At 34.9% G+C, this 27,782-nt stretch overlaps 1 protein-coding gene across 1 annotated transcript; it reads right to left on the reverse strand.

Annotated features, from left to right (window-relative positions):
• Nucleotides 1-24,649: 24,649 nt before the first annotated feature.
• LOC102967954 (FXYD domain-containing ion transport regulator 4-like) lies at nucleotides 24,650-24,916 on the reverse strand. Its single transcript, XM_007077631.3, has one exon. It carries the CDS (start codon nucleotides 24,914-24,916, stop codon nucleotides 24,650-24,652), a length of 267 nt encoding a protein of 88 aa, XP_007077693.1.
• Nucleotides 24,917-27,782: the final 2,866 nt, after the last annotated feature.

The raw sequence follows: 27,782 nt of genomic DNA on the forward strand, positions 1-27,782 counted from the left end.
TGATAATCTGAAAGTCAATTGATTATAAATGTTGACCACATCTATACAATACTTTAGCAGATACACTGAGTTTAATTAAATTTGTTTTTTTAATAACTACTACTATAATGTGCCCCATTTGCCATGTTTTATATGTCTCTGAAAGATCATACTATAATTAAAAATATAATAAAAATTAGTTTGAAATTCTTACATGTTTATAGTATATATTTTTACTTAGATATTTTTTAATCCCTTTCATAAAATGTAGTATATTGGTCCAGTTTCATTTTCCCCATTTCCCACTATTCTCCTTTCCCTCAATTCATCTTAATTATATTATTACTTTGTTGTTGTTAAGGCATATATATATATATATATATATATATATTTATGCTAACATATTTTAAGGTTTGTAACCATAATTCCATAGTTTTACAAACTTGATTCTATATTCAAATTGACTTACTTCTTCTTATTCTTTTTCATGGTTCTTCTCTTCCTAAGTTATTTATTTTAATTTATGTCTTGGTTGGATTTCATACTGGAGTGGGTTTGTTTTATTTTTGAAAATAAATTCTATTTCCTACTTTCTTATATACTTGTGCATGTTGGTCTCGGCATAATATTCTTGGACCATACTTTCCCTCAACATCTTGCACAATGTATTAGCTTCCTGTGGTTGCCATAACAAATTACCACAGTTGGTGACTTAAATAAAAAAAACATATATTGATTCTCTCACAGAGCTGAAGGGTAGAAGCCTGAAATCCATCAAGACTGAACTCCCTCTAGGGGGTCTAGTGTGGAATCTCTTCTTTGCTTCTTTCAGCTTCTGATGGCTGCCTTGGTATTCCTGGGTTTATGGTTATATCACTGCAATTTCTGCTTCTGTCTCCTTAGCACCTTCTCCTCTGTATGTCTGTATGAAATTTCCACTTGTCTCTATTTTAAAAAAGCACTTACAATAAATAGCATTTAGAACCCACCTGGATAATTCAGTGTCATCTCTTCTCAAGATTTCTTAGTCAAATCTTATAAACATATTTTTTCCAAATAAGGTAACATTTATACATTTCAGGGATTAGGACTTGATATATTTGGTATGACCATTTTTTAACCTACTGCACACATTAATCTACTTTATTTTGGTGTTGAGTATTGCCATAGAGTACTCTGAGGTAAATCAATTTTTTAGTTAGTACATTATTTACTTTTCTTGCTTACATATGTACATTCATTTCTTATTTTTTCAAGTTCACATTGTTGTCTCAACATATGTCTAAATGATATATCAGTATATGGGATACTCTTTTATTCTAAATATATAAATATATTCATATATATTTATATTCATAAAAAGTTTGCTATTTCAAGGATAGTTTTATTATATCCTGAACACTTTTTTCTGTTACATTTTTTCTGCATATATACTGTGTGTATACTCTATGTTCATAATTTTTCTCTGCATTTTCATGCACATGTCTTGTGATGGTTCATTTCTGATTATTATTTACTCCTTAAGAAGGCTGACTACTTGCTGAAGAATTAAGTGAGTGTGGCTGAGGACAAACTGGAACAGTCCATGCCTCTGACATGTGTCAGTTGCCTTGTGGGAATTCTCACCATCTTGTTAATTTCATTATATTTCTCCTAATAATCAGCTCTTTAAGCAAAATCTTTGAAAGATCCCCAGTCAGTTTGGAGTCTGGTACAACACTTTACTTTTCTTTGACTCTACTTCTTCTAGGTTTGGTTGTAGAGCAGCATTTTCTAAAATCATGTTGTTCTTTTATCCACCATTGGGATTTTTGTCATATTTTTGTTAGTATGTATCTGTTTGGTTTTTTTTTTTTTTATCAACTCACTCCTGTTAGTTAAATTAACTTATCTAAAGAGTGCCTGGGTGTCTCAGTAGTTAAGCGTCCAACTTCAGCTCAGGTCATGATCTCATGGTTCATGAGTTCAAGCTCCCCATCAGGCTCTGTGCTGACAGCTCAGAGCCTGGAGCTGGCTTCAGATTCTGTGTCTCCCTTTCTCTTTGCTCCTCTCCTGCTCATGTTCTGTCTCTCTCAAAAATAATAAACAATAAAAAAAATTTAAATGATCTAAAGTGGAGACCTTGTATCATCATGTGAGTTAAACACTAGGATCACTTTCTATGAAAAGTAGCAGTAAAATAATAGACAAAACATACATTGCTTCTCAAGTCCTGCCTGTACTTTGCCAGATGAGTTTGACACATTTTAATGAGATAATAAAGAAATACTATTATCAAACAAAGAGTATTTTTAAACCTTAGAAGAATCGAGAAGAGCTGAGGAAGAAATTATTCTATGTGACTCAACTAGAGCAGCTGCATTGTTTCACTGCTTTATGTGTTGTATTTTCTTGCAAAATTTGTTTGAAGACAAGTTTCACTACTAAAAGGATTTAAATTCACTCTTTTAGATTATATCTACAACTTTGAAAGCTAGAAGCTTGAGAAAGTATGCTAAATTTCTCAGTTTTCAGAGAAAATATTCACTAGATGTTGTCTCTCTGTTGGCCATATTGTATAATATGTAGATAGATAGATGTTTTTGAGAACATGAAGTTAACTATCATACTTCAGAATATAAATTTACATACATATAAATACTTGTTAAAATTGAAAGATTTTTAGTTGGGGTTAAAAAAAGCCAATATATGTTATTATATATTATTTCTTACAGGATATACACCTAAAACAAAATTATATAAAGTTTAAAAATCAAAAAAATGGTCAAAGGCACACTGGGAGAACACACATAAAACAAAGGCCATACAATCTAGCAAATATGCATCTAGGTATTCAACTAATTTGAACAGTTATGTCCACATAAAAACCTGCATGTAAATTTTTATGACAGCTTTATTCAGAAATTGCCAAAAACTTGAAGCAACCAAGATATCCTTCACTTGTTGAATAAACACACTGGGATACATTTATGTAAGGAAATACTTGTCAGCAATAAGAAGAAATCAGCTATCAAACCACAAAATTATATAGATGAATCTTCAGTGTGTATTGCTAAGTGAAGGAGGGGAATCTGGTAGGCTATGTACTGATACTGTATTATTCCAATTGTAAATTGTCTGACATTCTAGAGGTGGCAAGTTACAGAGATTACAGAAAGATCATTACTTGCTATGAGTTTGTGTCGAGTTGGTTGAGGTGAAAGATGAAGTTCAGGGAACTTTTGTGGGTAGTAAGACTGCACGGGACTTCAATGGTGGATACAGGATACTCTACATTTGTCAAAACATTTGCAGCACAAAGAGTGAAACTTAATTTGTACGCAAATTGGTAAAATATCATTTGGTAGGTCAGGGGATCCCAGGAAGGAATGCAGAATATGAAAAAGCAATTTAATGGTATTACAAATGTATCAAACAACCTCCGTGAAGAGGTGTAGGTGTGCGGGAAGTGTTGACATAAATTCAGAAACAGGTGGGGTCTGTAAGACGAAAGGCTATCAAAGCACTGTGTTGTAATTAAAAAAAATTTTTTTAATGTTTGTTTATTTTTGAGAGAGAGAGAGAGAGAGAGAGAGAGGGAGAGGGAGAGGGAAGGGCAGAGAGAGAGGGAGACACAGAATCCAAAGCAGGCTCCAGGCCCTGAGCTGTCCGCACAGAGCTCAACGCGGGGCCTGAACCCATGAGTAGTGAGATCATGACCTGAGCCTAAGTCGGACACTTAACTGACTGAGCCACCCAGGTGCCCCTGTATTGTAATTTTTTAAGTTATTTCTCATAGAGTTCTAAGTTAACAATTTTCTTACAGTTATACCTGTACACTGGAATTGAACAATTAAGTGAATGAAGGTTGGTGGGAGCTATAGTTCTCATTGTTGGAATGTATACTAACCCATGCATTAACACATATCTGCAAGTATATGTAATAAATATATTTATTACAATGCATATAAATGCATGGGTTGGTATACATGTTATGTATTTTCTCATTCCATCAGCTGAGAAAGCCTAGACGTAAGAACACCCCAGTAGCAACAAACACATGTAATCCTCAAATCTTGGTTTCTAATGCCATCCTTCTCTGAAGGAACCAGAGTTTTTGGAGAAAAGACTGATTCTAGGACTGTGGCAGGAAATACACAAGATAAATCTGGAGTGTCTTATAGTGCCAGAAAGCAAGGAAGTGCTAACAACAACAACAACAACAAATGGGAGTGTATCAAAGGGACACAGGAGTCAACTGAAAGAGCTCCCAATGACAAAACAGGAACAATTTGAGCAAAAAAATAAAGTATTATTGGATTTTAGTCCAAAGTGTAAATGAAACATGTATGAGTCCACAATGATATAACTGATTGACTAAGTAAATAAATAGGAGAGACTATACAAATCTCCTGTGAAGAAGCATTTCAAATAACTTATATAGACACTGCACCCTTAAGGAGATGGGGTATAACTACCAACTCCTTACATGTGGGCTGTGTAAAGTGACTTCCTTCTGAAGGGCATGATATGGAGATGGCAAAATAAAGAGTCACTTTACAGTGGGGAAACCCAGAAAACACTGAGATATCAGCCAGTTGATCAAAGTTAACATCAGCTGTTATGTATCCTCTTGATAGTATGCATCCTTAATATGATATGACAAAAATGGCACTTTATCTCTGTGATCTTCTTTCCTAAATTCCCTAACTCTAGTTCAGTCATGTGAAATATATCCAATAAATCCCAGTTGAAGAATAGTCTACAAATTGCCTGAGTAGTACTGTTGAAACTCTCAATGTCATCAATTAACAAGGGAACTCTTGGTCAAAAGCAGACTAAGAGACATAATGAATAAATGTGATGTGGTATCCTGTAAGGAATCCTAGAACAAAAAAAGGGCATTATCTAAAAACTAAGGAAATATTAGTTAATAATAATGTATCCATGCTGGTTAATTGTGACAAATGTATCATATTAATTTAAGATGTTAATACTAAGTGAACTAGCTAAGTGTATGGTAACTCTGTTTTCTCTACTTTTTAAAAGTATTTTATTTTATTTTATTTTATTTTATTTTATTTTATTTTGAGAACAATCATGGGGGGTCCAGAGAAAGAGGGAGAGAGAAAGAATCCCAAGCAAGCTCCCCAGTGACAGCATGGAGCCTGATGTGGGACAGGAAATCACGAACTGTGAGATCATGATCTAAGCCAAAACCTAAAGTTGTCTGCTTAACCTACTGAGCCACCCAGGGGTCCCTCTGTTTTCATTTTTTATAATTTTTTTGTTAAGTCTAAAATTGTTCTAAAGTTAAAAAGTTAATTAAAAATGAAAAGAAAGCAGAGATACTTTATATTGTATGAATAATATCAATTAGGGGTTGAATAGGTCGTTTAAGAGGAGAGAAACTATATCAGTTTTCTTTTGTTGGATAACAAACTGCCCTAAACTTAGTGGCATAAAAGCACAAACATTTCATTAGGTTCACGGATTCTCTAATCAGGAATTAGGAAGAGGTTACAGTGGGGCAGCTTATCTCTACTCCATGATGTCTGAAGCTTGATCTGGAAAGATTTGAAAGCTAGGCATGACCCAATAATTGTGGATTGGAAACATCTGAAGGCTTTTTCACTCACATATCTGGTGGTTCATACTGGTTGTTAGCTGGGAATTCAGCGGGAACCTTACACAGTACATGTAACCTCACAGTGTGACTACTTGAGCTTCCTCACAACATGGGGGCCAGGTTCCAACAGCACACATCTCAAAATAATGAGGTAGAAGTTACAGCAACTTTTATGAACTAATCTCATAAGTTATATAATGTCAAATATATTATAGTCACAGCCCGCCCAGGTTAGTGAGACATCATTGCCACCTCTTAATGGAAGGGTTGCCAATGTCACATGGTAAGACAAGAATGTGATATGAGTGATATTGTTGCAGATGTCTTTGGAAGATGCAACCTACAATATGAAGGCATGAAATAAGCTATTAAATAAAATGAGTTAATGCATTTAGAAGTAACTGAATACACAATTAGAAGCATTGAAATTCAGTTTTGGTATTTCTGTCTTTATTTATTTAAAAAAAATTTTTTAATGTTTATTTATTTTTGAGAAAGAGAGAGAGAGAGAAAGAGAGAGGGGAGGAGGGGCAGAGAGAGAGGGAGACAGAATCCGAAGCAGGCTCCAGGCTCCAAGCTGTCAGCACAGAGCCTGATGCAGGGCTCGAACTCACGAACCATGAGATCATGACCTGAGCCAAAGTCAGATGCTTAACCGACTGAGCCACCCAGGTGCCCCGGTATTTCTGTCTTTAATAATATATCCAGGAACCTTTTTACGGTTCTAAAAGGTCTCATTTCAGATGAAATTATCTTGGGCAGGCGGGCATACTAGTTGGGTGGATCCAGACCCTCTGTTTTGGAGATTCTACGTGAAGAAAAGTCCGATGAGTTTTAAGAAAACTCACAGGAAACTACAGAACTATAGAAATATTTTTATTTTTTCACTTGTACAAGTGAGAGGAGCTAATGCCAAGGGTATGATAAGTAGAATTAAGGATTCATGGAAGGCTGAATTATATATATAATTCACTGTCATTTCTGTTTGTCTTTCAATGGATCCTCCACTGTATTATATTGTTGGTATAATAAGAAGAGTCACATGTAACTGAATTGAAAGAAATTAGAGGCAGAGGAAGATGTGATCTAGTTAGCTTCACCTTCAAAATATGTCAAGTAGGTATTGTGGACAAACATAACCCATAGATAAAGAATGGGGAAAATAATTTGGAGTTAATCTGTGTATATGTGGTCTGTTGCATCTGAGGAATTACAGATGCATTACTTATCACACTAGCTTACATCACTTAAATTTATATTATCTTAATTTTGTATTATTTTTCTTTTTAAATATGTTTATTTGAGAGAGAAAGAGAGCGAGGATGCAAGCTGGATGGGCAGAGAGATAGAGGGAGAAAGAGAATCCCAAGTGGGCTCTACACTGACAGCAAGGAGCCTGGAGTCCAATGTGGGACTCAATATCACACTTCATGAGTTCATGACCTGAGCTGAAATCAAGAGTTGGATGCTTCACTGACTGAGCCACCCAGGAGGCCTCTTAATTATTTTATTGTTAAACAAGAAAAGGAAAATAAGAATTGAATTTTAGAAATTAGCAAAATTACATTAAACAGAAGATATTAGAAAGGAGAAGCTCAAAGTAGAATATAGAACAGCAATAAAAATAATAAATTATTCCCAAATAAAGAATAAAAGGAGAAATTCTAAATGTACACAATTTAACATTAGGAATATAACTAGTGGTCTGTAGAAAAAAAAGATATTTATGAGGATATTACACATGTTATATCTATTAAATATTTCAAAAACCTTGAAGTGAACACTTTTCTAAGAAAATATAAATTATAAAAATGATACAAGATGATGCAGGGAACTAGAATAGACTCATGATTATAAGAATTTTGAAAAAAGTTGACAAAAACTATATTTTCCACCAAGTCATTAATGACCTTCACTTTGCTGAATTCATTAATAAGAGCTTCTAGAATAGCACTCTCCGACAGAAATATTGATATGAAGACATATGTAATGTGAACTACATATGTAACTTAAAAATTTATAGTAGCCATGTTAACTAGTAGAGATGAAATTAATATATTTTATTTAAATCAATATATCCAAAATATCATCATTCTGAAAATTTCATCCACCTAAAATTATTAATAATTAATAAAAATTATTAATGTCACATTCTTTTTTATGTTAAACCATTAAAATCAGTATTTAATACAGCACATTCAATATAGACTAGCCATATATTAAGTGCTTACTAGCGTTGTGACTACTGCAGTGCGCAGTGTGGTTCCAATAGTTAAGTAGCATTGCTTTTACTTAGAGGTGTGTAGCCAGATATTATAGAAGTGAAGATCTTTCACATTTCATTAAGCAGTCTTGGAAAGCATGGTTTTTACCTGGCTGTTAGTTGTGTTTATATTGGCAGAACAAAATACACATACACACTTTTTTTTTAGAAAACTAGATGTTGAGTATACTTTGAGGATAATTTTAAGAATTCTTCAAACAAGTTAGTAATTCATGTTTCCAGGTTTCTTAGAGAGAGAGAGAAGGAGAGAGAAATTTTTTCCAATGTCCACTTAGGCTCTAGGGAGCCATACAACTAGGGAAGTAGCTTAGTTTCTTAAGATTCAGTTCATAAATTAGAAGATCCTTGCAATGAAAAATTTGGGCAAGACCAGATTTCCTAAAGTCCATCATTCTTGTGCCATTAAGTACTATTTGTATGTATGTATCTATCTCTCTATATCTATGTATGTATGCATGTATGTATCATTTATATTCTTGAATCATTCTTGTTCCAGTTGGATACTAAATGTACATATGCATGTATGTATTTATGTGTATATATGTATTTATGTGTGTGTGTGTGTATATATATACATATATATGTATATATATATATATATATATATTCCTGAATCTTCTGAGATTGAAAACTCACCTTTAAGATTCTGCCAGAGGTAGAAAATGGCAGTCACATTCTACTTAAATAGTCAAAGTACAACTGAAAGTAGAAATAGAATTAACACTACCACCCATGTGCAAACTTTATTCTAGGGGCATGGAAGCCTACCATGTGGCAAGCGTTATCCCACAGGACTAATTATGAGGAGTTTGTATTTCCACATAGAGAATGAGGACAGTTTGGGGGAAGTGTTTTCATTCTGTTTTTCACTTTGGCTCTGGAAATTGTCATTTCTCTTCAGTCACATTCCCAGTTTTAAATTTGATCACTTAGTGGCAGTATTGAATGTCTCTAGTATTAGTACCACTTCAGATTTATGCTAAATATTTTTCAGAATTTGAAATAACACTGATGTTTTCTCAGCATGGCCCTTTTGCTCCCTGGAACATTACCTTTGTACAAGATTAATGATGGTGTGAAATAGGTAGCTATTCCAGAGGAAGGTGCCACAGAAATTGAATTTAAACATATGTAGGCAATGTTGTTTAGAATATATGATGATTTCAAACAACAGTTCTCAAACTTTATTTAATGGCTCTTTCAGAAAGGCAAAGCATCCTGTGAACCATTACTTCCTATATTTACTGATCAGAATAAAAGCAACACCCTCTGAAATCTCAAAACAAATGCAGAGAATGCTGCTGGTTTTGGTGAAACATCAATGAGGAACTGACCCCTTGTTAAATATTGAAAGCAAATTATTCAGATTGGAATACAAAATCCAGATCTCATTATCTAGACATCAGATTATTAAGAGAATCCTCACGGACCATCAGTCAAATGGTTATTCCAGAAAGGATACGTCAACAGATTTGTTTGTTTTTTTCAGGATATCAGCTGGGTTTGGACACAAAGTGTTGTTTTTAGGTTTGAAGACTGTCAGTGATGTCAGCTCTGATTAGGATCAAACTAGCTTTCGTTTAATTTACCTTCCAATCAGAAACTGAAACCTGGTCAGAAACCTGAAATAGGTATGCAGTGGTTAAGGATTTAAACAATGGGAGCCCCACAGCTAGCCAACAGCTCCCTAGTTCCTTAGGGAGGTGAACCCAAAGTTCAGGGGCCAAATAACCCATGTGGAGGGAGAAACTCTCCAGGTCAGAGAAGTTCTGAGTTTAGCCCACTGTGAGGGGAAATGCCAGCATGCAGCAGTCCATTGATTACTGTAGAAGAAGCAAATGTAGTGGTTCTCAAATCTTAGCATCAGAATCAACTAGAGGCCTTGTTAGAGCACAGATTACTGGGTCCATATCTAGGGTTTCTGATTCAGTAGATCTTAGGTAGGCCTAAAGATAGTATTTCTATCAGGTTTCCAGGAGGTGCTGATATTGCTGGTCCAGGGACCACAGACTGAAAAACTACAGTTCCGGAGTGACCTATTTTTTTGTTTCTTTTACTTTGTTATCAAGTTTACAACTTGAATGTAGGTTACCAGAAGCTGTCTGGGAGTAACCACAACTAATGTATACATTACAGACAAAGGCATTACATTCAAATTGGTCCTATTAGAATTAAGCGCTTATCTAGATTATTCACCCAAGCCCACTTTCCTCTCAATTGCACAAAGCAGAATCAGGCAATTTGATCAGCAGGTTTCAGAAATGCTATTGGCCATGACAGTTTTTAGGAATATAAATAGCAGACTCATAATCTTTGCTCATGAATATTGATTTGCTTCAGAAATTTTAGAAGGTCAACCAATTTGTCACTGAATTCATTATTACAGTGAATACAACGAATGCACTTATAGAGGCAGCAGTAATTGCAACATTGAAGATTGTTCAGTATAATGTTCTTTTTGTTAACCAAAACAGGGCCTGGTCTCATGATCTGCATTTAATACGGTGGTGATGACGCCCTAATCCAATAAGGAGACTGAGTTAAATTTGTTTAGCCCTAATGTTAAAAATAATTAGCAAATAGTTATTTCGAAAATATTTTTGACTGAGAGAGAATTCCATGTAAGGAAATTTGACTGTAGGAAAGTGATTTAAGATGAATGCTTTTTGAAACAGATTAAAACGTACTTTAAAATATAAACAAACTTAAACGTGATTTTGAAAATTTAGAAAATGTCCTGACAGTAGTTCAGATACTCAAGGGTATCTAATAAATTGCTGCAGGATCTAAATTACACAGATCCAGGTATTTCTTTTAAAAGTCTCAGGGGGTGGTTTCTTTAAGTCATTTTTAATTAGAATTTTAAATAATCTATACATAAAATTCCCCTTCCTTGAGTTATTCTTTGTATAATCAAATTAGAATGCCAGCAATTCCTTGAGATTTCCAATTAAAGTTTCAAACAAGAATAGTCTGGTTTATAGAGGTATTCAAAACAACTTGCTAAGAAGCATCCTCTCAGCTATCAGACTTAATTCTTTCAAAAGGAATGCCTTTGAAGAAAAACTTGTGGATTTGATGATTTAAACAAATTCTTTAAGTGTGCACTTTGATCTATTTTGGTAAAATTTCAAAAATCTTCAAACAATTTTGAACTTTTATGTGAATTTCAAGGGAATGTTCCTCAAATCTTTTTTCTGTCTAGAATCCCGGGAAATTCCACAGAACGAACATAAATATTTTGCTAAAATCTAGAAGAAAAAAGACAATCTCATTTACTTGTTATGTGATAACCAAAGAGTTTATTAAAAATAAATTATTTTGTCTAAGATAATTCCCATGATGGGAAGTAGAACTATCAGTATTTTCCTCTTTTATCCCTATTCGTTAAGTGAGAGCTATTCTGTATGTGGAATATAGATGATTTATTTAAAGACTTATTTCTGAAATAAATATTTTTTGAGTGTACTATGTGTCTAGCACTATCTAAAACAAGGAATAAAGTATTAAAAGGGATAGACATGGCCTCTGCCCTCATGGAAAACATATCATAGGGGCAATACAGCCATTACACAAATACAAAACATAAGTTAAGAATTGAAAATTATGATACATGTGATGATGGAAAAAATGCAGTGGCTGTTGAAGAGGAAAAAAATGAAGAAGCAGAGTAATTTAGAAAGATGGCTAAAGATGGTTGCTTTGGGAAGGCCAAATTTAATGCAAAGAAAAGGGTAGAGTATGAGCAAAGGTGGAAAAAAGTAGCCCTTACAGTTGTGCTGCATTTTTATAATCTGAAGTTAACTTAAACTTTACATCTGAAGCTCTGAATTGATTCAGATTTAGCTACTGTGTTCTTGAACTATACAGTATTAGTGTTTCATGTAAAACTAGCAGAATTAGCGGCCCAAGTTTCAACTAATGTACATTTTTCTACGGAAACACCATCAGTTTGAACAGATTGTAGGAAATACATTCTGATAGACAAGAGTCTATCAATCCCAGAGTCTATCAAGAGTCTGTTCAATCCCAGATACCAAATGAAAGTGAAATCTTAGGCGAGAAGATGATCCTTGACCTGAGATTCTGCTCTGATCCTTTATTCCAAACAGAGCTCCCATGACTTAACTTTTTCCCCCTACGGGTTGTAGAGGTTGTATTTACGGTTATAAATTATTTTGAAAACTTATTACTACATGCACATTGCAAAAAAAAGCCATAAAATGTATATATGTTACAATGTCCCTTTATAATAATTATGAATTATGTAATTAATACTTATTTATGGTTAACAATTACATAACTATTAATTTTAGTTAATTAAAATTAATGTTATACATTACAACTACTAATGAGATTTGTATTATTCTTTCAGACCAATTTTGTTGTACATGCACATGCACCCTGAAGATAGTCAGTTATATGTATGCATTTATTTTATTTAGTTAGATTACACTAACACATCTATACATGGTATAAGCAGTTCAAAAAATCTCAATGACTTAAAACAAGAGTTTGTTTTTCTTATTCACACGTGTCCATGATGGGTTGACAGAGGAGATCTGCTCTTAATAACCTCACAGAGACCCAAGTTAATGGAGCAGCTACCCTCTGGGCCCCTCCTGATCATAGTGCCAGAAAGATCGCACTCTTAGTGTCTCAAACCAGCAAGCAAATGCTTTGGCACAGAAGTGGCCCATGTCACTTCCACTCTCAACTTACTCTCTAACTAGTAGTCTGTTTCCACCAAACTATGAATGGCCAGAAGTATAATCATACGGAGTCTAGAAGATAAAGATTAAGAAATATTTGGAGAAAAAAGATCTCGTGATGGCCACAGTGCTCCTTCATTTACTTCTTTCATTCAAGAATATGCCATGAACATCCTGTTTTTACATATATATTTGCTTTTACTGTTTCATTTTTTTCTAAACCTATTAAATTCCAGTTAGGTAAATATAACCTAAAAGATAGTCACTTCTATTCTTGTTGCTTTTATTAAGGAAGTCATATCTGAAAGAATTTGTGTAATTCTGAAAGCTTAGAGACTGACTCAAACTAATATTCATTTGGTTATGTAGATGAAGCCACCCTGAAATCAAGGAGGGAGAGTTGATTCAAATTAAAACTAATGTTGAATACCAATGTAAACATACACTGATACTAACAAACTCTAGTGCTCATTCAGATACATATTCAGCTGTCAGTTCAATTAGGTATTATCACTTGTTGGTGACCGACTTCAAAGTATGAGGTAGGTAATGAAGAGAAGGTCTGTCTGCTATCAGAAAACACAGGTTTCATATTAAGAGCTTATCAGGGTTTGATCTCATAAGATGAAACTATCATCAAAATATTTACAGATTTATTTGATATTCAAGTAGTCCTTTTTATTTGACAGCTATTTATTGGGCACCTACTATATGCCAGGCATTGCTCTAGCCACTGGGGATACAGTGGCAAATAAATAAGACACATACACATCAGTTTGATTTTTTGTGAAAATATTAAACTCTGAAATATTTAATTGTATAATTCATATTTTGCTACAGCAAAACCCCAGTACTACAGTGACATATACCTTTATATATTTATTTCTTGTTCATGTTATGTGGCTGTATGAAGGCTTCAATTCTGCTGGGATTGCCTCAGCTCCATCTTTCATCCCTAGAACCCAAACTAATAGAATAGCCAACCAATGTCTTGAACAATCAGTTATCATGGTGATGTCTTAGAAAGTCAGTGCCAAATCACACAATTACTTTTCAAGCTTTTGCTCACATGTGGCAATTCACATCCATTCACCTTCCATTGGCTAAAGCAAATAGATAATCAAGCCTGAGATCAACTGCTCAGGAAACTATAGTCTGACTACAAGGAATCCTGGGAAGGGTGCAGAGGAAGCAAATGATTGGGAATAAATAATGCAGTTCACCACAGTAGTGAATGTTTTCTTAGTAGCCACTGTGTTGCCATCACTATTTCAACACTGACATATACATGCGCAGTAATATAGGAATGCATTTACACAGAGCTTTTCATTACTTCTTAACAGAGATCAACAATTGGAGACATTGAGAGACATAAGGAGGACTTTTTAATTGAAACCTTCACAGCACTCATTCATTCATTTCTTTGTTCACCGATTCAACTATTTTATTGGGTATCTACCATGTCTCAGGCGTTGTTCTAGGTACTAGAGACTCAGACATGCTCATGGAGAGTATATTCTTGGGGAAAAAATATAATAAGAAAATGAATAATTAAATGTACACTAGATGATGATGCATACTATAAAGATAAATAAAGATGGAAAAGTATTTAGAGAGAGTGTGGCTGTAGCAGTTTTTGATAGAGAGACCAAGTATATTCTAAAGAGGTGACAGTTGAACAAAGACCAGAATGAAATGAGGGGACTGGACATGTGGCTATCTAGGAGAGGGAGTAGCAAGTCTGAGAAAGTCTTGGAGGCATGATCGTGCTTATAGTGTTTAATGTGGAGTTTAAGAAATGTGTCTGGAATACAGTGTAGGGAGACACGTTAGATTCTACGTTAGAGAGCAGTGAAATACAAGATCATATTGGACCTTATAAGCATGGTAAAAATTGCAGTTTTATTTTAAACAGGAAGGGAAGTTATTGGAAGGTTTGAGCAGATCATGTTACCCCCAATTCAGATGTCATCAGTAACTTTTCTTTCTCTACTTGAGAACATTTGTTTAGCTTGAAAATGATGTATTTTATTCCCAGAAACTTGTGTGTTTTTATTAAATGTGTTGATGTGTTCTTGTGCCTTTATTTTTGGTTTGATCATGTTGTTATCCTTTCCTTCCGAGATCTCTAATGTCCTTCAGGGCTCATTTTGCTTGTCCATTTCGTCTTTTGTCTTGATGGGGTCTCACTGAGCTTGTGGTAATTTTCCTTTGCATGCTGGTCATGGGTGCCTTAAGTGTTGGCAGCCCATGTAAGTTGCAGCGTTCTGTGTACATGTGGGTTGATATTGTAACAGTTGACAACTTGTCAGTCACTTCTGGATACATAGGACAAAATTTCTCTGCTCCCTGGTTCTTAGTCTTTTTAGCCTAACAGATGGAGTGGTCTCAGTCCACCTCTTCAGCAATTACTGAGAGTTTGGGCTCCAAGGAGAACAGGCCTGCTCTGGCAATCTAATTCCTGTCTTAGGCCTCTCTAATGCTGTTCTCCTGATGCACCTATGGTCCAGAGAAACTATCTGTGTCCATTAGGAGGAAGATAGAATTGGGACCTCACTTTCACCCTCCCAGGCCCTGTCTACCTGTTCTCAGTGGCTACTTTCTCATAGCAAAGGTGGGCAGGTTAGAATTGAGAGACTAACCAACCTGGAAGTCATTCAATCCCCCATCTTCTAAGATCCCCTGGGCTGCAGAAATGATACTGCATTTCTATGGGACTTTCCTACATATTAGATTAAAAATGAGTACACCAAAAATGGCTTTACAAATACCATTTTCATTTTATACTTTTACTTTGTAAGCAAGTAGAACTCGAGAAATATAATTTGTAAATAAAATGTCTGTTAGGACAAGGATATTTAACTACTGAAAATATGCTCTCTAGTCCTTGAAAATAATCAGTTCCATGCTGACTTTGCAAATGCCCAGGTCAATATGCTTCCAATTAGTCATGGCATGGCTTCAGAGTGAATTATTTGGGCACAAAAAGAATGTAAAACATTTATAATGTTTCAGGGACAAGGTGTGAACAAAAAAACCTACCCTAGCTGGAAGCTTATGAGGCCTACTGAGTGAATTCAATTCAATTACAAAGGTAGAAACGTTGAGAAAACTGGGGAATCATGATTCTTCTTGAACTTTTGACACACCTGAGTGAAGAAATGACAGGTGAAACTTTGAAGAGAGAAAAATGTGTTTAGCTCAGTGTGTGACAAATGGAAAAGCGTGGATTTTTTTTTTGTGTGTGATTTTCATTTCACTGTCAAAAATTTGAAAGCAATCAATTATGAAGAAATGACAAAAACTGGTTCATGGAATATTACTATTAACAGCCCAGAATTCAGAGGATTTCCTTCTAGTTTATATATATAATATAATATAAATATATAATACAATATGTAATAAATATATATAATTATATATAATAAAGTATTTTTGTACATGTATATATGCCTTATGTATATGTGTGCACATATAATATCTGTATAATTTTTTAGTCATTTGATATTTTATATTATTTCATATGAGTTTTTCATTTCAAATTATATCCTGAGTACTTTTTAATAAGTACTGTACTTAATCCACAGTAAAATACTAAACATGGATGTAGATCCAATTCCAAGTATTAAAAAACTTGGAGTATGCTGGTCTTGTACTTAGTTGTCTCTTGAAAGATTGAGTTATAAAATCTCATTGCACAGTCGTGTTTAGAGTCAAATAATAGTGTGGCTTGGTTTATTTGTTTCTTGTTGCTACGGTCATTATCGTAATGGCTTTTTCTGTGTATTTAAATGGTGAGTCTGTCTATGTGAGTCACTAAGTCAGTAAGGTGAACACTTCTGGGTAATCAGATTAATGCATTCTCTGAGTCATGAAAATGTTTATTTTTGAAGTAAAATGGAGTTCATAAAATAAGTTATTTTTATGGCATCAGTGAATTAAGATCAGTAAGTCTGTACCTATTTCCTTAAGAGGATCATGGTTCACATTTTGTTAATCTATACCTGCTTTTTCAAATAACTCATTTTTAATCTGAATTTTACAGATATAATTAAATGGTTGAATAATTTCTTCTATTTCATAACATGAAAAATTATGGCTTTAAAAATATGTTGAGAATATTTACCCTAAATATGAAGCAAGACCATATAGTTGTTAGGCTGAAATTTCCAACTGCATTTTTTCCATTTCAATGTATTTTTCTCTTAATTCCCAAGGGAACTTGTTAGACAAAGTGCAGGTTTTATTGTAAGAATAGCTCCACAGTGACTAAGGATATACTCTTAAACATTCTAACTAATACTCATTCTGTGTAATGTTTCTTTCTAAAAAAAATAGATGTTTTATTGTACAAATATGATAGTTCAATAAAATAGAGGTTCTGTTACTACAAAAATATGTATAGTTCTAATTTGATTAGATACATTTGACTTCATTTTATTTTTGTTTGACAAAGATGAATCCATATAAACAGGGGGCTGATTGCAAATGTATTTTATTGATGCTGTGAGGTTGATATAATGAGGTTTATTTGGCAGACGTGGAGGACAATCTTTTAGACAGGTTTTTCTTAAATGTAGCTATCAGTTTACTTAACTAATTTGTGCTAAAGCTCAGTTTTAAAAAGGCAAATGACTGTCTTAAAAATGTAAAATGAATGCTTATCAAAGAATTTTTAAAATCTATTAATTAGTGAGGGAACCCCTAAGATGTTAAAACCAGTTCGTAGAGAAAATTGAAGAACTGGGGTGTGTATGTTTGCATGTGTACACATGCAGGAATGTAAAAGTGAATTTGTTAATAGATGTAAAACTGATTAATATCATATAGGACAATAAAATGCCATGTTTATCTCTTCTGCAAGGCATAGATCAATTGATTCTCCATCAGACAAAATTCATTTGCATTGTAATGGATAGGAATGATTTGCATCCCTATCAGATTTCTTCAAGTTCTCTTCTGCCACGAGAGAGATATAAAATAGTCTACTCAATAGAAAGTCAAAGATATTCAGTTTATAAGTCAGATAATCCCTAGAGAGCTCACTAGAAACCATGGAGCGTGTCTCCTAAAGACACCAGTAATCTCTTGTGCATTTCCAAGTTTTGGACAACTTTTCCCAATATTTGCAATTTAACTGTGCTTTGAAGGAATAAAAAACTAGTTTTTCAGATTTGTTTCTTAAGGTAGAATAACAACAGAAAATGAGTTAGAAGATAATATTTTTTAGCAGACCATTAAGTTTGTATATAAATCTTTAGCCAACAGCTCTTGGTTATGCTAGGAATTCTTGGTTAAACATTCCTATTAAAGTACCATGTGACTCATTGTATATGTAACACAATGCGGGATGGTCTTTTGATATCGTTTCAGATGAGAAGCTTACAGTCCAAAGAAAGTAGCTATTTGTTTGCAAATTTTATCTCTTCTTTCTGTTTCTAAATATACCTACACTTCCATGTGTCATTGTATCTGTGTTATCCAGCAGCAAGCAGTGCAGCTTAACCTTTTTTTTTTTTTTTTTTTTTTTTTTTTAACGTTTATTTATTTTTGAGACAGAGAGAGACAGAGCATGAACCGGGGAGGGTCAGAGAGAGAGGGAGACACAGAATCTGAAACAGGCTCCAGGCTCTGAGCAGTCAGCACAGAGCCGATGCGGGGCTCGAACTCACGGACCGCGAGATCGTGACCTGAGCCGAAGTCGGATGCTTAACCGACTGAGCCACCCAGGCGCCCCGCAGCTTATCTTTTTTAAGATTAAGACTCTGATCTCCTAAAAATTCTTTAGGACTTTGTACATTCATGTTTGCCTCCCTGAAGTTCTTTTGTTTAAAAGCACACTATTTGCTCTTCTCTGTGTGAATAAAAACAAAACATCAACAGCAAACCTGCAATCATACTTATCTTTGCCTTAAGCTAGCCTCATTTGGTCACCTTCTTCCATCTTTCTGGAACTCCTAGGCCAAGTAGTATAAATTTATTTTTTCAGCGTCATCACCTCGTTCCTACTCTTCAGCCCTCTGTCCGAGCTTATATTTCTACTACACAGAAAGTCTTCTTGAAAAGTTCAATGGCTTATTTTCTGATTGCTAAATCCAGGGATCTACTGTAGTTTTTTATTTGACCTTTCTTCAGTTTTCATGGTCTTGACCAAGACCTCTTGCCTTTCTTCCTTGTGGTAATCTTTTCTTAGCTTCCAGAAAATCATTCTACTTTATTAATCTTCCCCCTTTTTGCTGCCATGCCCTTAGAGATTTCCTCCAAAATTTGACCCCTCTTCACCTTTCCTTCATTTGTTAAAATTTGGAATTCTCTGAGATTTTATCTTTTTCCTCCTCTTCTCCCTGGGTGATACTCTTTACTCCCAAGATCTCAGGTACCATGTAGAGCTATTTATTTCCAACTACATGTCTCCTGCACCTGAGGTCTCTTCTGAAATCCACTTCTCTATTTGTATTTGACTTTTTACATTTCTTATTGGTATTCCTCAGGAAATTCAAACTTGAAATATCCAAAAGAGAATTCCCTTTCTTTCTGTTGGTTGTATATTTCTATTTCCTATCTTGATTAATGACATTATTATTGACTTAAAATCTATGCAAGAAGGGCTAGCATCATCTTTAATTTCTGCCTTTCCCCATATTTACCAATGTACTCAATTACAAAGTTTATTGATTAGGCCCCTAATGTTATCCCTACTGTAACTGAATCTGTGTTCAAACTGCTATCTCTTGTCGTAACTATGAAAATATTAAAAATATGAAAAAAAATCCCTCTTCACCTATATTAGCTGCCTTGTGCTTTGCATTCTATGAATATTTCATGATTTTCAGATCACCCATGAGTTACAAAACTCCAGTCCTTTTCCAAAGTTATGCTCTTTCCATAGATTATCTTCTCATATTTTCTCAGTCTAGCAAATGTATTCATGTAGACTAAGTTAAAGCATCATTTTGTCTGTGGACATTCTCTTGCATTCCCAGGTAGATCAGGCTTCCTTTGAACATGGTTCTATTACAGGATAATGCAATGTGTTTGTGTGCCTCCTTCCCCATTATTTGAGAAGAAGAAATGTGGCTTATTTACTTTTGCATTCTCATCTCCTGCCGTAAATCTTGGCCCATAGTAAATGCTAATAAGTGTCCTTTGAGTGGGAGAACATGGTTTTAAAATGAAAGATTTGTCTGGTGCCTGGATGGCTCAGTCAGTTAAGTGTCCTATTTCAGCTCAAGTCATGATCTCATGGTTCCTGTGTTCTAGTCGAGCCCCATGTTGGGCTCTGTGCTGTCAGCTTCCAACCTGGAGCGTCTTTCAGATTTTGTGTCTCCCTCTTTCTCTGCCCCTCCCCTGCTCATGCTCTGTCTCTTAAAAATAAATAAACATTAAAAAAAATTTTTTTAAATGAAAGATACGTCACTATTGAGGGATAATGGATTGAATTTTTAGTGTAAATTTCATGTCACTCTTACCTTAGAATGGGTTTTGGAGATCTTTTCAAATGAATACATACATGTTTTATGTTGGAAACATAAAGCTAGTCAAAGCTGACTCATCCCTAAGAATATTCTTCAGAAATGACAGAATTTTTTTTAGGATCTTGGATTTTTGTAAACATCAACCATTTTAATGCTTTTAGCTACATGTCCTTTGTAGTTGTGCTAAAAGTCCTCCTAGTGACCTAACACTTGTGTTCTGATTTGTGTTTGCTACACATGTACAGTGGCTCTAAGTTTCCATTTTGACTTAACAAACACTTTTGTTAATAATTTTGTTGGCACACATGACATCCCTGAAGAAAGTGATTTTAGTTCATTGTAACTTTTAACAGAATATTTGGATGAAAAAGACCTGTTCCGTTATGAAATTCTCACATACACTGCAACAGCTAGGTTTGAATGTTTTTCCCATGTTTGATATGACCACATGATCCATAGGATATGGTTCACCATTTGGCAAAACTGACTTTGCAAGAACAGACAAGCATATTTTGCTAAAAATAATCTTACAACCCAAGGTCAGGGAACAATTGATAAATGATGTGCAAATTTTTATCTCTTTTATCTTGTAGCTACACATCAGTATCACATATTTGGAAGGGTGAATTATAATTCGTCATGCAAAAAAATGTTCTATGTGGCAACTTCAAAGACAACCTGCTGAGAAACCAAGAGAATACTTAATAATGCTCATGAGCAATGAGGCGTGAATGATCAAATGAAGGTCTTCCTGTTTAGCTATTGATTATTCTATCATGGCAAGTAACTTCAAAACCACACACAGTCTTTTGAACATTACCTTCATCTCCTAATATTTCTCCCTATCACCAGAAGAAAATTACTTTTCTTGACCTTCAATAACAGGCAAATGTATTTTGTATTATTTATTGATCTTATAATATAACATTCTTGGGAGGGTAAATGAAACTTATCAAGTTCAAATGAGTTATAATTGTAAGAGCCTTAAAGGTAATCTTAAATCCTCTGGTGCTTCGTGGAGAAAAAGATGTTCACTTCTTATAGAAAGAAATTCCAGAACACTATCAGGACTTAAAAATTTAAATTGAAAATCAAGTTTTATTTTATACTTGTTAACATTATAAGGGGAAGCATGCCATGTGGCAAATATCCCTTAACATTCAGAAAACTAGCAACTTGTAGGTAGGTTTCACCTTAGCTTACCAGTTCTCATGGTTACCTTCTTTTTCTAAATAACAAAAGGATTGTAAAAATTAGCTTTGGAACAAAAGAGGAAAGCATACCATACCATACTCAATGAATACCATTCAGATATGATTACAGTCTTCAAAAATGGCAGTAGCCATAATGCAATAAATAAACCATTTATTTTGGAATCAGAAGGGCCAGCATAAGTTACTATTACCAATGGTGCAGGGAAACGATTCCACTGATTCACTATAGCTATTACCTATATTCTGAATAGAGCCAATTTAAAATTATTAAACTCGATACATAAAACTTGTATATAGGCCAAAAATAATGAAAATGTAATTAAAAATATATCACAGAAAAGTGAAGGCTGTTGTTCCTTGATATTTATTTTCCATATGGAAAATCTGATTATATCCTGTGGCTCTTTTTATTGTCCCAAATTGTGGTCAATAAGCATTTCATGTATACTGGTTTCCCACTGCAATTGTCATATTAAGTTGACAGATCTATACTTGTTTCTTTTTGCATCAGAAGGCAGCAAAGGCAAAAGCTACTTATAAAATAAAGTTAGTTTATTTTTATAGTTGCCAATTATTTTATTTTACTTATCTCTTTATTTATTGTATATTGGGCTTTATAAAATGAGCTGAGTGCCATAGTTGAAAAGACGCTTGAGTGATGTATGGAAGTGTTGAATCACTAAGTTGTACACCTGAAATGAACATTACACTATACATTAACTAACTAGAATTTAAATAAAACTTAAAAAAATGAAAAGAAAGTGGACATGCTCTATGAAGCTGAGATTGGACAGGAGAACCTATGCACATGTATAAATAAATTGCTATTATATTGGATATATCAATTAATTCAAAGGGCTTATGATTTATGATAGACTTACATTTATAAAATAATAAATTAACACCCAAAAGCAGTGTTCTTATATTTGCTTTGATTCATTGCAACAAAGTATTTATTTGTTTTTCATTGAATATACAAAACATAAGGTGGTTAAGAACTGCAATAATCGACTTCTCTTGTTTTCTATAGTATCTTTCTTATGCTGAGAATTACCAATTTTTTTAAACAAACATTAATAAAAGTAGCACTTCCTTACTATTATGCAACACTTTTCCGAAAGCTTCGTGTTTCACCATTGTGCTCAATTTCCATGGCAACCGTGTAAGTCAGGCTTCTCCAAACTAAATATTACAAAGGCGAATAGAAAATCCTGATGGAGCTTTGGATCATTGCTTACCTAGGAAGATCAGTTGTATCTGACATGTGCTCCAAGGTTCAGTACTTTGATGAGACTCTCAGACGAAAGAGACAGTGAACGCTATTTTCTCAGCTTTCTCAAGGATAAGGATATCTGTCTTTCAAAACCTAAGTTTTGAGAAAAACAAACAGTGTTTGACCCTTTCCTAGCCCCTCTCCTATCACCAACTCTTCTTCCATTGATGGGAAATCTTTTAAAAGATGTGTAGATTCAATATAATATCACTTTTTAAAGTTTAAACGTAAAGAATGGGAATTAATGAGAGATTAATAAATGTTCATTCATTTACCTATATTTTTTGAGTGCCTCCTATGCAATCATATACTGTTCTAGGCACTGAAGTTGCAGCTGAGACAAGAAAGATAGGTTTTTACTTTCATGGCAGTTATATTCTAGCAGGAGAACAAAACAATATTAAAGTATAAGGGAGTTAAGATCTATAAAGAAAATGGTATCAGGTGATTTAATTTGAAAAGGAAACATGAACATTTGAGATTGAGAAAACAAAACATTTAAGAAACATTGAGTATAAACTGCAAATAAAATTTTTCCTAATGCTTCATGAATCTCTGACATGAGCTAGCAACATGCGTAAGACACGCTAACCGGGGAGTCATTAGCTATAAGGGACACGGTATAGCTATATCATATGATACTGCAGAAATTGGTGGTACCCATTTGTAAACATCAAGTTTGACTTCACATCTGCCCATCAACAAGAACGTCTAGTCTCTACTCACACTGTCAAGTTTGACTTCACATCTGCTGAGCAACAAGAAAATGTAGTCTCTACTCACATTGTTGGCCTCAAGCCTTTCTCCTCATCCTTCAATTTTGCTTTCTAGCCATACTGGATGATTATAATTTGAGGGCAGGCCAAAAAGTTTCTCTCACCCCTAAACTTGCACATTCCCTGGCATATAGCTGGAATATTTTGCACACTACACCATACTTCTTCAGGAATCAGTTCAGATGTCACCTCCTATGATTTCTTAAGTGTTTGTAGGTATCTATCTCTTCTTAAAGGATCCACCAACACACTATATGTATTCTCACATTATTCTTACCACAATTATTATAATTGTACTTTCTCATAATAGGAGTATCTTAAGGAATAGAAATTATTGTTATTATAGTATCCACCACTAATAATTTATATGTTAACTGAAAAATATGTTTTTATTGATAAAATCATAAAAGTAAGAGAAAGGAAAAGTGAGATGATTTTTTTTGGTAACAACTTTATTTAAATATAATGTACGTACTAACAATTCCCCATTTTAGTGATTGGATATTCACAGAATTGTTCAACAATTAATAGAACCAGTTTTTTTAACTGATCATTGCCCATCAAAAAATCCCTATACCCTTCATCTATCTGTGCCCCCACATTCATCAGTCTCACTGCTAAGCATTCAATAATCTCCTTTCTGTATCTATAGGTTTGTTTATTTTAAATATTTCTTGTAAACTAGAACATCTAACACTTGGCCTTTGGTCCTAACACTTTGGTTAGAACATCTAACACAGGTTTCTAGTATTTACTACAATATTTTGAAGGATTATCTCTGTTGTAGCAGGTATCAGTATGTAATTTGTTTTATTGTTGAAAAATATTCCATTGTATGACTACATTTCTATATGTCACAGGGCCAACAGTAAAATCACACACACACTTCTTTATATGATAGTTTTTGGAATTAGTTAACAAAGGAGAAGAAATATATACTTATACTCTGTTTTATAATTACATATTACCTTTACCAGTGCTCTGTGATTTTTTAATGTGTTTTTGTTTGGAGTCACTTACTTTCAATATGTACAATTTCCTTTATTATTTCTTGTAAGGTATGTCTGCTATAATCAAATTCTCTCAGTTTTTGGTTACTTGAGATTTTCATTATTTTACCTTATTTATTTATTTATTTATTTATTTATTTATTTATTTAAGAGTGAGACAGTTTAATTTAGAAATAAGCTTTAGATGGTGTCCTGATCAAATGGGAACTGAAGGGCCCAGCTTTGGAGAGAAAGGCAGTCATGGAGAGTAAGGGCCCCAACTGGGGAGGGAACAGCATGGGAGCTGGTACGGAGAGTGCCACAAAGCTGGTCCTGTGCTCAGCAGGTACTGGCAGGGTCTGGAGTGATGAGTGGAGTGGCTTTCTCAGGTAAGGGGCTGTGCTTCTTACTGTACTTGCATTTGCAGCTTCTACTTAGAGCTATCAAAATTCCAGCGATGCACAGGAGCCCTCCAACAATCATCCCACCCAGCTCCAGGCTTTCCCAGTCATAAGAGAAGGGACTGTCTTTATCCACCAGGTCATTGGCTTCCAAGGCAGGCAGGCCTGCCCGTGTGAGGAGAAGGCCCCAGGTCATTCTCTTCATGATACTGCTTCAGGGCAGGGCTGAGAGCCAGGTGCAGCAAGCAGGTTTGGAGAGGCTGCTGGAGCTGTCTATTTTACCTTCATTTAAAGGCAGTTATTGTGGGTATTGAATTCTTGGGTGGCAGTCTTTGTTTTTAATACTCTGTGTATGTTTTTTCACTCATCTGATCTCCATTGTTAATGAAGAGAAGTCTGCTATTACTATTGTTATTTTTCTTGGGGTTTCCTAGTAGTTGAAGAATTGTTTTTCTTAAGATTTTCTCCTTGTCTGTTTTTCAGAATTTTTACAATGGTGTATCTGTGTGTAGATTTCTTTGTGTTTATCCTATTTTGAGTTTTATAGGCTTTTTGGAATGTGTAGGTTGTTATTCTTCAATAAATTTGGGAAGTTTTCAGGAATTACTTCTTTGAATATCCTTTCTTCTTCTTTATACATCTCTTTTTCTGGCATTCCGGATATGAGGGTATGTTGGTGTGGTTAATGGTATTCCATTTTCTCTGAGGTTGTGCTAATTTTTCTTCATTCTTTTTTGTTGTGGTTTTCAGATTGCATAAAATCTTACCTTTTTTGAGGTCACTGATTCTTTCTTATGTCAGTTCAGATCTACCATTGACCCCCCACTCAGTAAATTTTTAATTTCAGTTACTATATTTTTCTTTAAAAAAATTTTTTTAACATTTATTTACTTTTGAGACAGAGAGAGACAGAGCATGAATGGGGGGAGGGTCAGAGAGAGAGGGAGACACAGAATTGGAAGCAGGCTCCAGGCTCCAAGCTGTCAGCACAGAGTCCAACGCGGGGCTCAAACTCATGAACCACGAGATCAGGACCTGAGCCGAAGTCGGACACTTAACCGACTGAGCCACCCAGGTGCCCCAATTACTATATTTTTCAACTGTAGAATTCCATGTGCTTCTTTGGGTAAGTTCTACTTGATAAGACACTGTCATTATCATTATGGCTGCCTTTGCCTTTAATTCTTTTAACATAGGCAAATTTGAAGTCTTTGTTAAATCCATTTTTTGGTCCCCTTCACAGGTGGTTTCAGCTCACTGCTGTCATTCTTGTGTATGGGTAACACTTTCCTGTTTCTTTGCATATTTCGTAATTTTTGAAAACCGGTCATATATTTAAATAATATATTGTATATAATATATAATTATACAGTTATAAAATAATATGTTGTAGCGACTCTGGGTACTAGTCTTCCACTTGGACTTGTTACCTGTTTTATGCTTGTTTGTTTGTTTAGTAAGCAGCTGAACAGTTTTGGTGAAGTCTATTTCCTCTGTGATGTTGAGAGGGCCTGTGCATAATCACTTGGACATGTGCATAATCATTCTGGGATCACAGTTGTCTTAGCAGGCTTCTCTTTGACTATTGTTGCTTCCCCCACTGACCACACCTAGCTGTTAAGCTTCACTAAATCCCAACTGATTGCTCTCTTATTTTCAACAATGCCTTGGTGAATTAATTGCTTCATAGACTATTCCAGGCGTAGTTTTTGAGGTCAATACTTGAGGTTTGTTCTGACCCCAGGAGGGCTCTTACCTGTCTTTTCCCCCTATTTCTTTTTGGTAAACTAGTTTGTCAATAGTTTAGCTTATATCTCTAGTTAAGCTACCAATTTTCTAATTTTTTTAAGTTTATTCATTTTTGAGAGAGAGAAAGAGTGTGAGCAGGGGAGGGGGAGAGAGAGAGAGAGAGAGAGAGAGAGAGAGAGAGAGAGAGAGATGGAATCCAAAACAGGCTCCAGGCTCTCTGAGCTGTCAGCACAGAGTCCGACGCGGGGTTCGAACTCACGAACCGTGAGATCATGACCTGAGCTGAAGTCGGACGCTTAACCGACTGAGCCACCCAGGCGCCCCTTAGCTACCAATTTTCTATTAGTGGCTTTTCAACAAAATCTCCACTGTCTTTGACTCTTTCTTAAACTTGCTTTTGTGTGTGTGTGTGTGGGGGGGGGGGAGAGCTTCACAGCTCTCTGTTTTATGGTCTTCTTTTTCCTCTGGACAAATCTCTGAGCCAGGGCTCTTGAGATGGGGGCAAGGACAGGGGTATGTTTCTCTCTGTGTGACAATCCTACTTTAGGATTAGGCTTTGCGGCACAGTGGATTTGGTTTTTATTTGTCTTCTTCACTTGTCTTGCCTGGCATAGAACCTCTTCCCTACAGATAAACCAAGTGAAGACAGTTGGGCCCCCAGTGTGCTCAGTATCTTTCACAAGTGGAGACTAGGTGTGAGAAGGTAGCTCTTGACTTTCAGCTGCCCTATCTGGAATTTAGCTTCTGTAGTAGATAGCTGGGGGAAGGCATGAGAGATGTTGACAGCTGCTCCTCATGATAATATACCCAAAATACTTTAATTCTTGACTGGTTGTTGGAAGAGAGGAGTCCTGTATTCTTCATTACATAGACAAGAATAGAGTTTTTGTTATGTTAGGCTGGGTTGGAGAAGGGAGGGATCAGTTTGTAGTACAGATGCCACAGATAAGTCATTGTTCTTTCTGGGTTTTAGTAGAATTTCTTGATTCAAATGTTTCTTCATTTGCTGTATGACCTTATCGCCATTTCCAGAGAATTTAAATATATTTTTTTAATAATTTACCAGTTTCCCTCAGAAGCAGGTCCATGTAGAGCTCTTTCCTTTTGCATTCCAGAGGTAAATACTAAATCCGCTTTTTAAAATGATGATCTGGAATACCCTGGCTGACATATGTATTAATATGCTAAGGGACTTATGCACTTTATTTCTGAGACTTTAGTCCTGAAGTTCTGTTGATTACAATGAGCTCACAGTGATGAGAATGCTTTCTTAGTAGGGGCATGTTTATTCAACTCATTGACTAATCCTTTGAATATCAGTC

Source organism: Panthera tigris, chromosome A1, assembly GCF_018350195.1.
Source record: "Panthera tigris isolate Pti1 chromosome A1, P.tigris_Pti1_mat1.1, whole genome shotgun sequence".
NCBI lineage: Eukaryota > Metazoa > Chordata > Mammalia > Carnivora > Felidae > Panthera > Panthera tigris.

Coding starts and splice junctions, on each gene's coding strand:
- LOC102967954 (XM_007077631.3), bottom strand. CDS start 24,916: ATGAAGAGAATGACCTGGGGCCTTCTCCTCACACGGGCAGGCCTGCCT.